The sequence below is a fragment of the Bison bison genome, unplaced genomic scaffold (genome assembly GCF_000754665.1).
Source record: "Bison bison bison isolate TAMUID 2011002044 unplaced genomic scaffold, Bison_UMD1.0 scf7180017864057, whole genome shotgun sequence".
NCBI classification, from domain to species: Eukaryota; Metazoa; Chordata; class Mammalia; order Artiodactyla; family Bovidae; genus Bison; species Bison bison.
Window position 1 is genome coordinate 4,189,422 of NW_011494629.1, and position 15,740 is coordinate 4,205,161.

At 41.5% G+C, this 15,740-nt stretch overlaps 1 protein-coding gene across 1 annotated transcript in view; it reads left to right on the forward strand.

Annotated features, from left to right (window-relative positions):
- Positions 1–343: 343 nt before the first annotated feature.
- The window catches only part of ZNF367 (zinc finger protein 367), a 25,955-nt gene continuing 10,558 nt past the window's right edge, over positions 344–15,740 (forward strand). Inside the window, exon 1 of the mRNA XM_010836013.1 lies at positions 344–1,094. Coding sequence (XP_010834315.1) covers positions 678–1,094 — 417 coding nt within the window. The 5' untranslated portion in view covers positions 344–677. The remainder of the gene's footprint in view (positions 1,095–15,740) is intronic.

Genomic DNA, 15,740 nt, shown 5'->3' on the forward strand with positions numbered 1-15,740 from the left:
AGCAGGGGCGGGGCTCCCGGAGGGTGTGTCTGGGTGAGTGCCGACGTCGCGCGCTCCCCTGGAGTTTCGAACGCTGTTGGCTCCTCTGGAAGAAAAAAAAATACAAGAGCGGCGGCCAATAGCATGGCAGAAAGGACCCGCGCGCAGGTCCGGCTCCGCCCCGGTCTGGCTAGAAAGAAGTCCAGGCCCGGCCATTGGCTCACGCGTCCTGTCACTCGCCGCTGCGGCCAGCGGGCAGGGGCCTTGCGGTGATTGGTTCCGCCCAGGCGCGAAATGTAACGCGGGAAAAACAGGAGTAGGGACCCCAGCGGCAGGTTGTTATTTTCGGGGCCTCGGCGCCTCGCGTCCAGCTTCCCTGTCATCGCAAAGGCAAGCCGCCCGCTGCTTCCTGCAGCTGCAGCCTGCGTTGGAGAGTATAAACAGCGGAGAGCGGGTTTGACCCAAGGGTTGGGGGTCCAGCCCTGACCGTCTGGTCCGGCCGAGCCGTTCTGTTCCTTCACTGGCCGCAGCGCAGGAGAGTTCCAGGAAACGTCCGCCTGCCATGAGCCGGCGGGACTAAGAGCCGGCAAGACTGAGAGCCAGCAACTCGGAGCAGCGCCGGCGAGCGGAGCAAGGACCAGACCCGGCCTCGGGGAGTGCGGCCCACGGCCGCCGGAGCTGCGGATCCGGGCCAGGCAATGATCCGGGGTGTGGAGGCGCAGATGGCGGACAACGCCCCTCAGCCGCCGCCCGTCATCTTCTGCCAGGATTCCCCGAAGCGGGTGCTGGTGTCGGTCATCAGGACGACCCCGATCAAGCCCACATGCGGCGGCGGAGGGGAGCCAGAGCCGCCGCCTCCGCTCATCCCCACCAGCCCTGGCTTCAGCGACTTCATGGTGTACCCGTGGCGCTGGGGCGAGAACGCGCACAACGTGACGCTCAGCCCCGGAGCCTCCGGGGGCGCAGCCTCGGCTGCCTTGCCTGCGGCCGCCGCCACCGCCGAGCACCTGGGGCTTCGCGGACGGGGCGCGCCGCCGCCCACCGTCTCGGCCGCCGCCGCCTCCGGAGGTGAAGACGAGGAGGAGGCGAGCAGCCCGGACAGCGGCCACCTCAAGGTAAGTGGCGCGGGCGGGCGGGGCGCGGGGCAGTCGAGGCCCGTTAACGGCGCTGCGGGGCCGGCAGCGCCCGCGGACTCGGCGGGCGGGGCGGGGCCGAGTTAAAACCGCGAGGTCTCTTTGGCTGCGGTGGGGGCGGGCGGTGGCGGCTGACAGGACGCTGACGTCACTGCCGCGCGCCAAAAATCTGGCCCCCGCACTCGGGGGCGGGACTGGACTTCAGTCATGTGACTTCGGCAGGGGTTTGGGGAGGCCCAGCGGAACGGAAGCCACTGGCCAGCAGGTGCAGTGGGCGGGAACGCGGCCTGGGGGTCACGGACCGGAATGGTCAGCCGGCTTTGTCAGCCGTTCGGCTCACCGCTGAGTCCTCTCTGGAGGGAGAGGGCGGGAGGGGGCCGCAGGCCTTCAACTGTTCCTCTGGGTGCAGGAAGGGAGGGGTTGCGCCGTTTCTGCTTCATCACTGCAGACACCACGACCCTGCTAAAGATGCCTTGCGGAGACGGCCGAAGAACAAGAAGGGACTTAAATCTTACCCAGCGGGTACAACTGGGCTCCCAGTTGTACTAAGTAAGCGTACAACTTTGCTAAGTTATGAGAGCACAGAGTGGAATCGGACGCTGTTGTCACCGACTTCAAATTGCTTGGAGACGCAGTCTGTTTTAGAACCGGGAAGGATTCAAACCTACAATTTACGGATCAGGCAATTGATACTTAGAGGTATTGGTGAAGGGAGCTCCCCAAGGTACACAGCTAGGTAGCAGGAATGCTGATAGGATAGACGCGTTTTTGTGGCTCCAAGTTCTGAAGCAGAGCTTCCATGGTGGCTCAGTGGTAAAGAATCGGCCTGCTAAGGCAGGAGACGCGAGTTCCATCCCTGGGTGAGGAAGAATTTCCCTGGAGAAGGAAATGGCAACCCACTCCGGTATTGTTGCCTGGGAAATCCCATGAACAGCGGAACCTGGGTGGTTCAGTCCATGGGGTCATAGTAGAGTCGGACACGAGTTAGCTACTAAACAATAACAGAGAAGTATTTGTGTGAGTATTGCTGATACAAGTCCAGCATTCAAGTTCTATTAGTTAAGTGGCTATATAAGGTAAGCAGTTTGTTAAAGATAAATCACCTTGTGGATAAGTACATCTATATTGGCAAATACTGTATAAATTGAAACAAGTTGGTCATCATTTTACACACAGTAGCAAAGATATTGAAACTCTGTTGAGCCCTGAGGAAATTGGTACACTTTGTTACTAATTGCATTGTTATTAAAGAACTGTAATTATACAGCTATATGTCTTGACACACTTCAACTCTTAAAGCTATACTTGAGTAAAAATTTGAAAGAAGTAGTAGAAATATTTATATTAGTGCTGAATTTGTGAAGTGAGCAATCACAGTGTGCTGTCTCTAAATAGGCTTTAATAAGCTGGCTGGGTAGCCTAGGTATTTTTCCATATTAATACATTTACATGTTTACCACTTGAAAAAACGTATAGTAGGTTATATAGTTGAGCAACATAAAGACATGTATGCATAATTTACTTGTAGACGATTTTGCATCTATTATTTTATTCTTGATTATAACTGAATCTAATTTTGGATTATCCAAGGAGGTTAATGTTATCATAGATAAATGAAATTCTGTAGGTATGGGGTTTTTTTGTTGTTTGTTTGGTTTGGATTTATGGCCCCAAACAGTCTATCTTCACATAAATCTTTAAAAAAAAGTTCTTAATAATGCATGAGTTTGAATTTTATTTTTACTTTGTCTATTTATCAGAGGTAAAATATAGTACAAGTTAATGAAAAACATGTAAAAAGCTTTTTATACATGTTACTTTTTTCCCTCCTCACAGTCCTTCATACTATAATTGTTTCATAAATTGTTAGACAAGTTGATCCTTTTATCAGTGAAGAATCCAAATACAGCTCCAAAAAATTCATTCATTTAGCATCTCCATCCTGATGGGGGAAGGTCTGGATATACTTTGCTTTAAGGCAGTTACCTAGTTTGATTTATGATCAGTACATTCTTTAGTTTTAGTCTAATTCTTTTGTTTGCTTTCTAAAGTACTCATAGTTCTTTTATCTCCACATGCATGAGTGAATCATAGTGGTTGAATCTGCTCACATTTTGGGAAGATGGAAAACAAGTCTGAGATATGGTTGGTGCCAATAGCATGCTTTCCTCTGGCCCCCTCCCCCCGTCCCCTTCTCTCAGTATTTGGGTAAGAGGCAATAACTGCTATGGGTTTGAGAACATTTGTGTTCATTCACTGTTTGTTACCACTGCTGGGAAGGGAGGCTTCAGCGTCTCAGTCCTTGCTTTTTTGTTTGTTGCTGCCCAATTTTTGCCTCCCCTGCCTGTGGGGAAAATATTCATCTTCTGCCAGCTTATTTTGGCCCCTCATCACAAGATTGTTTAGCACTATTGGGATACAGTTATATATTACCACTGTCTCTCCCCAGGTTGTAGAATTCTGGGACGGAAGGGAGCAGGTCTAATATTCCTCTGGCAAAGGATATTCCAAGCCCCCATAGCTTGTGCCCTTTACTCAGATTGCATTCATGAAGTTATTTTTCCACTGTGGGACCTGTGTAGTTTGACTTCTCTGCACATCCTCAGATTTACCCTTCAAGACCTGCCAGCTGCCTATCCTGTTTCACCTTTCTATCACAGATCATTTTAAACGTCTAAACTGTACTTAGCCTTGTAGTAGCCCATAGCCTTGTAGTAGCCAGTAGTTTTGATCACCACCATATTTAAACATAACATCGTATTAACATGTTTCATCAACACAGTAGCCACTATTTATTATTCATTGCCTTGCAGAGCAAACCACCAGACTTTGTGTTGATTGTTTTGAATTTTTTAATCAATTTACCTTGTTTATCTGATGAAAAGAATTAGAGAAGTCCCCAAAGTTAATATCATATGATAAGCAGCAGAACTGATTGGAACCTTTTAAAGCTCTTACTCTTAATCCCTACATGATACTGCTTCTGTGAGTTGACTTTAGAGTTTTTTGTTTTTTTTCCTTTAATATTAAGATTCAAGTAGGAAATTTCCTGGTAGTCCAGTGGTTAGGACTCTTCTTCCACTGTAGGAGGCATGGGTTTGATCCCTGGTCAACTCCTGGTGGGGGAACTAAGATCCTGTATGCTGGGTGGCTTGTCCAAAAAAGGAAAAGGAAAAATGGACTTTCTTGGTGGTCCAGTGGTTAAGAACCCGCCTGCCAATGCAGGAAACATGGGTTCAGTCCCTAGTCCAGGAAGATTTCACATGCAGCAGGGAAACTAAGCCCATGCACCACAACACTGAAGCCTACATACTCCAGAACAGCCTGTGCTCTGCAACAAGAGAAACCAGTGTGATAAGAAGCCCATGCACCATGACTAGAAGCAGCCCCTTCTTACTGCAACTAGAGAAAGCCAGCATGTAGCAATGAACACCCAGTGCACCCCCCAAAAAAAGAAGATGCAAGTAGACTTATATAATACACTATTCAAAATGATATCTCAATTGAAGTGCTTTTTGAGAGTACATGCAGTCAGTTCAGTTCAGTCGCTCAGTCGTATCCGACTCTTTGCAAACCCATGAGTCGGAGCACGCCAGGCCTCCCTGTCCATCACCAACTCCCGGAGTTTACCCAAACTCGTGTCCATCAAGTCGGTGATGCCATCCAGCCATCTCATCCTCTGTTGTCCCCTTCTCCTCCTGCCCCCAATCCCTCCCAGCATCAGGATCTTTTCCAATGAGTCAGCTCTTCGCATGAGTTGGCCAAAGTATTGGAGTTTCAGCTTCAGCATCAGTCCTTCCAATGAACACCCAGGACTGATCTCCTTTAAGATGGACTGGTTGGATCTCCTTGCAGTCCAAGGGACTCTCAAGAGTCTTCTCCAACACCACAGTTCAAAAGCATCAATTCTTCGGCGCTCAGCTTTCTTCACAGCCCAACTCTCACATCCATACATGACCACTGGAAAAACCATAGCCTTGACTAGGCCGACCTTTGTTGGCAAAGTAATATCTCTGCTTTTGAATATGCTATCTAGGTTGGTCATAACTTTCCTTCCAAGGAATAAGCGTCTTTGAATTTCATGACTGCAGTCACCATCTGCAGTGATTTTGGAGCCCCCAAAAATAAAGTCAGCCACTGTTTCCCCATCTATTTCCCAAGAAGTGATGGGACCAGATGCCATGATCTTAAGTTTTCTGAATGTTGAGCTTTAAGCCAACTTTTTCACTCTCCTCTTTCACTCTCATCAAGAGGCTCTTTAGTTCCTCTTCACTTCCTGCCATAAGGGTGGTGTCATCTGCATATCTGAGATTATTGATATTTCTCCTGGCAATCTTGATTCCAGCTTGTGCTTCTTCTAGCCCAGCGTTTCTCAGGATGTACTCTGCATATAAGTTAAATAAGCAGGGTGACAATATACAGCCTTGACGTACTCCTTTTCCTATTTGGAACCAGTCTGTTGTTCCATATCCAGTTCTAACTGTTGCTTCCTGACCTGCATACAGATTTCTCAAGAGGCAGGTCAGGTGGTCTGGTATTCCCATCTCTTTCAAAATTTTCCACAATAGATAGATACAAATTAAGACTTGTAAAGTTGTGAAGATAAGTCAAAATAACAGATGGCATTAGGAAGCAGATATGTGAGCCACAGGAAATTTGGATCAAATCTGAATTGGAAAAGGGAAATAAGATCTATTTACATTTTCTCATAAAAACAAGAAGGTATACACCTCTTCCACTGAAAACTGTTTTTCTTTTCCTTCCAGGTTGTTTGTGTACTTTATTCAAATTTTGCTTTGTAAAAAATGTGTCAAGAACTTTCAGTGTTTTTAGTAATCATGCGAACATCAAGTTTGAATATAACTTTTTCTAAAGCCTAGGGAAATGTGTACATTATTCTAAGTGTCTTGAGAAATAACTCAAACTTTATTAAATAACTTTTTAAAGTTATTGATGTTTGAAAATAAAACATTTATCGTGACATATTTTAGAGAACATTTTTAAATCACTACCTTCTGGTGGTATTGGGATTGTTTTAAAAATTAAAATTGCTGAGATATGCAAACATTTTTAGCAATATATTTATTTTACTTCTTTCTAGTAGCTTATTTTGCAGCAGTTGCCACATAATAGCAATAAGATACGGAGAAGGCAATGGCACCCCACTCCAGTACTCTTGCCTGGCAAATCCCATGGACGGAGGAGCCTGGTAGGCTGCAGTCCATGGGGTCACTAGGAGTCGGATGTGCTTGAGCAACTTCACTTTCACTTTTCACTTTCATGCGTTGGAGAAGGAAATGGCAACCCACTCCAGTGTTCTTGCCTGGAGAATCCCAGGGATGGGGGAGCCTGGTGGGCTGCCGTCTACGGGGTTGCCAGAGTCAGACACAACTGTAGTAACTTAGCAGCAGCAGCAGCAGTGGCAGCAATAAGATATGTTAGAGTTTCTAATTATTTATTATTATTTTTGCAGATCATCAAGTAGTCTTGACAAGGTTTGTCTCTTAAATTACAAGTATACTTAGTCACTGATGAGTTAACACTTTGTTATTGTCAAAATGTACATGGAAACATGCTTTTGTTTTTAATTGCTAAGGCTGAAATGAAAAGTTTTCTTAGAGTGACATTTTTGTATATATGGTTAAAAGATGCTCTTTTTTCATTTATTTAGGGTATCAGATGATTACTTGCCTTGCTTAATTTTCTTAGCTAAAAGAATACATTTAGTGAAGCTTTACCCACATATCACTGAGATGTTGGATTATGTTGCATTTTTCAGCTCTATTTCTCATTTGGAAAATGAACATGTGGTTTGTAGCTGAGACAAGATCTTAAGAGTTACTGGGAAGCAACCAAATAGTTAACTTAAACAAAAAATGTTCCCCCACTGTAAAACATGCTTGTTAATTTTTTTTTAACCAAAAACAGAAAATAATAATGGGTAATCTTAAAATTTTGATATTAAATAGTTTACTTATTTGATACTAAATCAGTTATTTCAAATTGTAATACAGTGAATAGTATGTTTTATGTATTTAAAAAACAGTAGGGAAATGATCCTTTTTGCTGTGGCGGAGCTGAATCACTAAAGTTTTTAATTAACCTTATTTCATGTTCCATTTCTTTCTTAACAGAACCAATCACCTGTGATTTTTATGGATCATAGATGGTTTATTTTGCATTTAAAACAATTATTCATGATACCATGAAGTGAAGTGAAGGTTGCTCAGTCATGTCCGACTCTTTGAGACCCCATGGACTACAGTCCATGGAATTCTCCAAGCCAGAATACTGGAGTGGGTAGCCATTCCCTTCTCCAAGGGATCTTCCCAACCCAGGGATCAAACCCAGGTCTCCCACATTGCAGGCAGATTCTTTACCAGCTGAGCTATCAGGGAAGCCCCATGATACCATAACCAGCAACAATTTATACAGTTAATGTGGAGAATGGGTGAGATTTTTATCCCATCAACAAACATATATTAACAACGTACCTGAGTCAGTTAGCTTAGGCTAAACCATGCTGCAGAATACAACCTCAAAATCTCAATCTCAACCTATGCAAATCTTGTATTATGCATCCTGTGAGGGTGCTCTTTATCCTGTCATTCTGGGACCTAGAAGGGAATGTTCCCTACCTGGGACGTGTGAGTCTTAAGGTGGAGCAGGAAGAGAGATGGTAGAACCTTGTGATAGCTTGTAAACCTTTTGCTCAGAGGTCACACATGTAATTTCCACTCATGTTTTATTGGTCAAAGCAAAGCCATATGGCCAAGTTGGCCTCCATGGGGCTGACAGGAGGAAGGGGCAGTGAATATTTTAACATTGTTAATAATCTGCCACAGTGCTTTCTTACATTCTTTTTTTCTTTTTTCACTTTTGTGGCAAAAAAGAAAAAACAAAAAATTTACCAACTTAACCATTTTAAAGTACTAACTATATGAACATTGTCATAATAGAACTCCAGAACTTTTTTATCTTGTGAAACTGAAACTATACCCATCTAGCTCCCATTTTCTCCATTCTGGATCCTGACAACCACCATTCTGCTTCTGTTTTAAGAGTTTTGAAATTCTTTAGATACCTCATGTAAGTGGAATCATGTAGTATTTATCTTTTTGTGATTTATTTCACTTGGAATAATGTCCTTAATGTTCATCCATGTTGTAGCATATGACAGACTTGCCTTTTTTAAGGCCGAATAATAAGAAGATATCACATTTCCTTTGTCCATTCATTTGTCAGTGGACATTTAGGTTGCTTCCATCTCTAAGCTGTTGGCAAAATAGGTTTTAATATCTATGAATATTTAGACATGATTTATCCTATAAGATACTCATCCATATTGAGATTATGCTTTTCTTTCAAGGTGAACATTGACTGAAGGGAATCTTGCTTATTATCAAGGTTTCAGGCGATGTTTTTAAGCTTTAGGAAGACTTTAGGTTTTTATATGGAAAGCAGTAAAGACATCTTCAGTTTGGATGTAGGTGTTATTTTTTATATATAACTTGTATGTGTAAAAATGTAACTTACCTGGGAAGAAAGCTTTTTTTTTTTTCAAGTAAATGCTTATGGTTGATTAGTTTTAGATACCTAGAAGTCTTAAGACAGTACAAGGAGTTCCCATAAAGCATGTACCCAGTCTCCTCTGTTGCCATTATCTTACATCATTTTGATACATGTTGTGCTCAATATATTTTTATTTTGCTACACAAAATAAAAATTTGCTACACAGGTCTCATTTGTGGCATGTGCCATCTAATTCCCCAACCAGGGATCAAATCTGGGCCCCCTGCATTGGGAGTGCAGAATCTCAGCCACTGGACCCCTAGGGAAGTCCCACATTCACTGTAATTAATGAACCAAATTGATACATTATTAACTAAAGGCCATAGTATGTTCTGAGCTCTTTAGTTTGTTTTTTTTTTTAATTGAGCTGACATTTACATAGCATAAAATTGACCATCTTAAATTGTAATTCACTAACATTTAGTAGTTCACAAGGTTGTGAAACTACCACCTATATCAAGCTTCAAAACATTTTCATCACCCCCAAAGAAAGTTGCTTATTCATTATTTAGCCACTCGCTTTTCCCCTCTATAGGCAGTCTCTGAAAAACACCAACTGTTTTCTGTCTGGACATCTTATAACATAGATCATACAATATGTGGCCTTCTGTGTCTGACTTCTTTTATTTAGTATACTGTTTTCTGAGGGTCATCCACCATGTAGCATGTATGACTGTTTCTATGACTGAATAACATTCCATTGTATGTGTATATGCACATATATATATATGATACTGTATCACACTGTCAATCTCTTTCACAATGGCTAAACCACTTTACAGTCCCACCAGCAGAAGTTTCCAGTTTCTCCACATTCATGTCAAAAATCACCTTATTTCCTACTTATGTTCCTGGTGGTTTTTTTTTTTTTTTTAATATAATTGAGTTGGTGTGAAATAGTATTTCACTGTGGTTTTTTTTTTTATTATTTTTTTTCTCTTCAGGCTTTACTGAAGTATAATTAACCTGAACTGTGCTTTTGATTTGTATTTCCATGACCTTGCTGGCCATATGTATCAATATAACTGCTTTGGAGAAATGTCTATTCAAGTCCTTTGCCCCTTTTTTATTTGAGTTTTCTTTTTGTTGTGTTGCAAAAGTTCTTTATATATTCTAGATACTGAAACCTATCAGATAAATGATTTGCAACTTATCATATCCCATTCTCTAGGTTGTCTTTTCACTTTCTTGATAATGTCTTTTGACGTGCAAATGTTTTTAATTTCAAGTCCAGTTTGTGTATTCTTCTGTTGCTTATGCTATTGGTGCCACATCTAAGAATCCACTGTCAAATCTGAGGTCATGAATATTTATCCCTTTTCATTTTTTTAAAAAGAGTTTTAAAGTTTCAGCTTTCACATTTTGGTGTGATGCGTTTTGAGTTAATTTTTGATATATTGTGTGAGGTACGATTTCATTCTTTTGCAGGAAGAAATCCAGTTATCTAAGAACTGTTGAAGAGCTGTTCTTTCCCCATTGAGTGTTCTTGGCACCCTTGTTGAAAATCAATTGGCCATAGAATAAGGGTTTATTTCTTGACTCTCTATTTCATTTCATTGGCCTATGTCTATCCTTACACCAGTACCACACTGTCTTAATTTCCATTGCTTTGCAATAGGTTTTGTAAGTGTGAGTCCTCCTGCTTTGTTCTTTTAAAATATTGTTTTGCCTACTTAGAACCTCTTGCAGTTCCATGAGTAGAGGATTGCTTTTTCCATTTCTGCAAAGACCTTTGGGATTTTAATACGGATTGCATTGAACCTGTGTATATGATCTCTTTGACCCATTGGCTATTTCAGAGTGTTTAATTACCACATATTTTATGTGTTTTCCAGTTTCTTTCAGTTACCGGTTTATAGTTTCATTCCATGTGTGTCAGAGAAGATGCTTTGGATGATTTCAATCTTTTAAAATTTACTGATACTTGCTTTGGGCCCAACATATGGTCTGTCTTGGGAAATGCTCCATTTGCACTTGAGAAAAATGGGTATTTCTCTGTTTTTGTGTGAAATGTTCTGCACATGTCTGTTAGGTGTAGTTGGTTCATAGTGTTGTTCAAGTCTTCTTTGTCTTTGTTGACCTGTCTAGTTGTCCTATTCATTAATTGAAAGTGAAAATCTCCAGCTTTTTTGAATTATCTCATTCTATTTTCAGTTCTGCCAGTTTTTGCTTCATATATCTTTGGAGCTCTGTTGTTAGGTATGCATGTGTTTATAATTGTTCTCTTTTTCATCCTTTCACTTTTAACCTTTTTATGTTTTTGGCTCTAAGGTGAGTTTCTTGTCGATAGCATATAGTTGGTTCATTAAAAAAAAAAAAATCCATTCTGCCAATCTGTGCTTTTTATTTGTAGAATTTAATCAATTTACATTTAAAGTGATTACTTATGAGGAAGAACTACTCCCTTTTTGTTTTCTATATGTCTTATACCTATTGTGTTTATGAATTCCTCCATTAGTGCCTCCTTTTGTGATTGAGTTTTTTGTAGTTTATCGTTTTCTTTCCTTTCTTGTTTCCTTTTCTGGTATTCTTTTCCTTCCTTTCTTCTTTTTAGTGATGACCTTGGGAATTTTGCTTAACTTCTTAAAAATGTGAAAAAAATCTATTTTGAATTAATATCACCTTAGTTCCAATAGTATACAAAAGTTCTGCTCCCATATATTTCTGTTTCTCTCCATTTTTGTTATTGTTGTCACAATTACACCTTATATTGTGTTCCCACTAACAAAGATTTATTATTTTTTAATACACGTGGCATTTGCCTTTTATATAGGACAGAAGAGAGACGTTATAAGCCCAAAGTACAATACTTCTAGCTTAGGTAGTTACCTGGTGTTGTTTATTTCTTTGTGTGGCTTTGAGTAATTGTCTAGTGTCTTTTCATTTTTGCCTAAAGAATTAACTCCCTTCAGATTTATTGTAGGGCAGATCTGCTAGCAATGAACTCTTCGCGTTTATCTTGGAATGCTTAATGTCTTCATTTTTTAACAAGTTTTGTTGAATATAAGATTATTGTTTGATTTTTTTCCCTCCCAGCACTTTAAACATATCCCACTGATTTCTACAATTTCTCCTGAGAAATCAGCTATTAATCCTATTTAGAATTTGTAGGCATGATAAAAACTGCTTCTAGAGTCTTTGTCTTTTGATTGTTTGATTATGTCTCCCTTTGCATCTCTCTTTGTGTTTATTATAGAAGTTGATTGACCTTCTTGGGGGTTTAGACTTGTGTCTTATCAACTCTGGGAAGTTTGCAGCCATTATATCTTTAAATATTCTTTCTGCCCTATTTCCTCTTGCCTCTGGATCTCTGATTGTGTGTGTGTGTTGATAAGCTTAATGCTAAGGTGTCCCCCTAAATTTGTGTGTTGAGATCCTGACCCCCAAAATGATGGTGTTAGGAGATGGGGCCTTTGGGAGGTGGTTAGGTCATGGAGGTGGAGCCCTCATAAACAGAATTAAAGCCGTTATGAAAGAAGCCCTGGAGAGCTCTCCTGCCCGCTTCTGCCACGTGAGGACACAGCAAGAAGGCACTGGCTGTGAACCAGGAAGTAGTCACTCACCTGACCATGCCGGCACCTTAACCTTGGACTTTACAACCACAAGAACTGTGAGAAATAAATTTCTGTTGTTTATAAGTTTCCCAGTGTGTAGTATTTTGTTTTAGCAGCCCAAATGGGCCCATAAGACACTTGATGTCTTACTGGTGCCTTAGGCCCTGTTCATTCTTTGTCTGTTCCTCAAACTGGATTAAAAATAGTTGACCTATTTTTGAATTTGCTGGTTCTTTCCTCCTGCCAGTTCAAATCTGCCATTAACACTCTGGAGTGAATTTTTTTTTTTCTTCTTCATTTCGGTTATTGTATTTTTTAGTTCTAGAATTTCTATATTTTAAACATCATTTGTTTCTTTATTGGCATTCTCTGTTTGTTGAAACAGAGTTCTCCTGGTTTTCTTTTGTTCTTTGTCCATGGTTTCTATTACCTCTTTCCACGTATTTAAGACAGTTTATTTAACTTCTTTGACTAGTAAGCCCAAGGTCTGCTTCCTCGTAGGAAAAATTAACTCTTATGCATGGGTTGTATTTTTTTTTTTCTTTGCATGCTTTGTGATATATTGTTGAAAACTGGGTGTTTTGAGTATTATGAAGGAGTAGCTCTGGAAATCAAATTCTCTCTCCTCAGAGTTTGTTTTAGTTGTGTACTGTGGTTTGTAGTTGTTTGGTGACTTTTCTAAACTATTTTTGTAAACTCTTTGTTGCATTTGTTCTCTGAAGTCTGTTTTCTTTAGCTTGAGATCAGCTCATATTTTGAGATTTTCTTGAGTGCTTGGAACCAAACAGAGGGCAGGGTTGGGCGGGGGCGGGGGGGTGGTGGAGAAAGAAAAAAAGTAAAAAAGTAAAAGCCTTTAACTTTGCAGAATGGTTCTGTGCTGTAGCTCTCCTTATATACTTAGCCAGACTGTTTACAGTTCTGTTTTAACCTTCATTTCTTGCTTGTGCTGAGCCTAAAAATCAGTCAGAAGTGAAAGCTTTGATTCTTCTCAGATCTTTTCTGAGTATGATTCCTGTGCTGGGCAAGTATGTGGCTTTCTAAATTCCTTCCTTTAGGATATGTGGGCACTTTTCAATGCCCTAACTTCCCGAAGAAATTCTCTCCCCAGCTTGTCCTCCCAGGCTTTTGGTGTGTCTGTGTGCCTTTGTTGAAATCTTTTTCCCCAGGTGGCAGTAAGTTGTTATTGGCCTTACAAGGTTTTGGAGAGATGCCCTCCATGTAGCCACTTTTCTGCCCAGAGAGAGTTCTAAGTTAGTCAGAGCTTCAGGTAGCCTCCAGGCTGGGGAAAACAGGCAAACACAATTCTTTCAGAATATAAAGTCTTCTCTCTTGAACCAGGGACTGGGATCCTACACTGAGAATGAAGGGATCCTACACTGAGAATGAAGACAACTATCTTCAAAGACCACTGTGAGGAGAGGGTGGGGCAAGGAGTTGTTAAGTGTGCTACACAACTTTCCTGCAGTTTTACATTGCCAGTTTCTTGAGTTATTGTTGGCTGAGTTGCTGTAAATTTCTGATTATTTTCTGGAGTTGTGACAAAGCTGATTTTGGCAGTTTTTGCTTGATTTTTCAGTGATTTGTGGGGGTTGGGACCTTGAAACTACCTACTCTGCCATTTAACTGATGTCACTGAAGAAAGGTGTTAAATGGTTATTTACAGGCACACCTTTGAGATTCTGTGGGTTTAGTCCTAGACTGCTGCAGTAAAGCCAATACTGCAATAAAGCAAGTCACGCAACTTTTTTGGTTTCTTAGTGAATAAAAAGTTATGTTTATACTATAGTTTCTTTAGTGTGCAATAGCATTATGTCTAAAAAAAAAAAATGTTGTTCAGTTGCTAAGTCATGTCTGACTCTTTGCAACTCCATGGACTGCAGCACTCCAGGCCTCCCTGTCCTTCAGTATCTCCCAGAGTTTTTTCAGACTCATGTCCATTGAGTCAATGACAACAATGACAATCCAACCATCTCATCTTCTGTTCCCCCACTTCTCCTCCTGCCTTCAGTCTTTCCCAGCATCAGGGTCTTTTCCAAGGAATCTGCTCTTTGCAGCAAATGGGCAAAGTACTGGAGCTTCAGCTCCAGCATCAGTCCTTCCAATGAGTATTTAGGGTTGATTTTCTTTAGAATTGACTGGTTTGATCTCCTTGCTGTCCAAAAAACACTTCGGTGCTTCGCTGGTGGTCCAGTGGTTAAGAATCCACCTGCCAATTCAGGGGACATGGATTTGATCCATGGTCCAGGACGATACCACATGCTGTGGGGCAACTGAGCCTGTGCTTTAGAGCCCAGGAACTGCAACAAGAGAAATTACCACAATGAGAAGCCTGCACACTGCAACTAGAGAGTAACCCCTGCTTTCCACAACTACAGAAAGCCGGCACACAGCAATGAAGACCCAGAGCAGCCAAAAAAAAAAAAAAAATTATTTCTAAAAAATGCTAACTACCATCTGACTACACAGAGTTGCTACAAATCCTTCAATTGTAATAAATGCAGTGTCTGCAAAGTGCTTTTCATTCCAATCCCAAAGAAAGGCAATGCCAAAGAATGCTCAAACTACCGCACAATATGGCAACCCACTCCAGTGTTCTTGCCTGGAGAATCCCAGGGACGGGGGAGCCTTGTGGGCTGCTGTCTTTGGGGTCGCACAGAGTCGGACACGACTGAAGCGACTTAGCAGCAGCAGCACATGCTACTAAAGTAATGCTCAAAATTCTCCAAGCCAAGCTTCAGCAATATGTGAACCGTGAACTTCCAGATGTTCAGGCTGGTTTTAGAAAAGGCAGAGGAACCAGAGATCAAATTGCCAACATCTGCTGGATCATCGAAAAAGCAAGAGAGTTCCAGAAAAACATCTATTTCTGTTTTATTGACTATGCCAAAGCCTTTGACTGTGTGGATCACAATAAACTGTGGAAAATTCTGAAAGAGATGGGAATACCAGACCACCTGACCTGCCTCTTGAGAAATTTGTATGCAGGTCAGGAAGCAACAGTTAGAACTGGACGTGGAACAACAGACTGGTTCCAAATAGGAAAAGGAGTACGTCAAGGCTGTATGTTGTCACCCTGCTTATTTAACTAAGAAGCACAAGCTGGAATCAAGATTGCCGGGAGAAATATCAATAAGCTCAGATATGCAGATGACACCACCCTTATGGCAGAAAGTGAAGAACTACAGAGCCTCTTGATGAGAGTGAAAGAGGAGAGTGAAAAGTTGGCTTAAAGCTCAACATTCAGAAAACTAAGATCATGGCATCTGGTCCCATCACTTCATGGGAAATAGATGGGGAAACAGTGGCTGACTTTATTTTTCTGGGCTCCAAAATCACTGCAGATGGTGATTGCAGCCATGAAATTAAAACACGCTTAGTCCTTGGAAGGAAAGTTATGACCAACCTAGACAGCATATTAAAAAGCAGAGACATTACTTTGCCAACAAAGGTCTGTCTAGTCAAGGCTGTGGTTTTTCCAGTAGTCATGAATGGATGTGAGAGT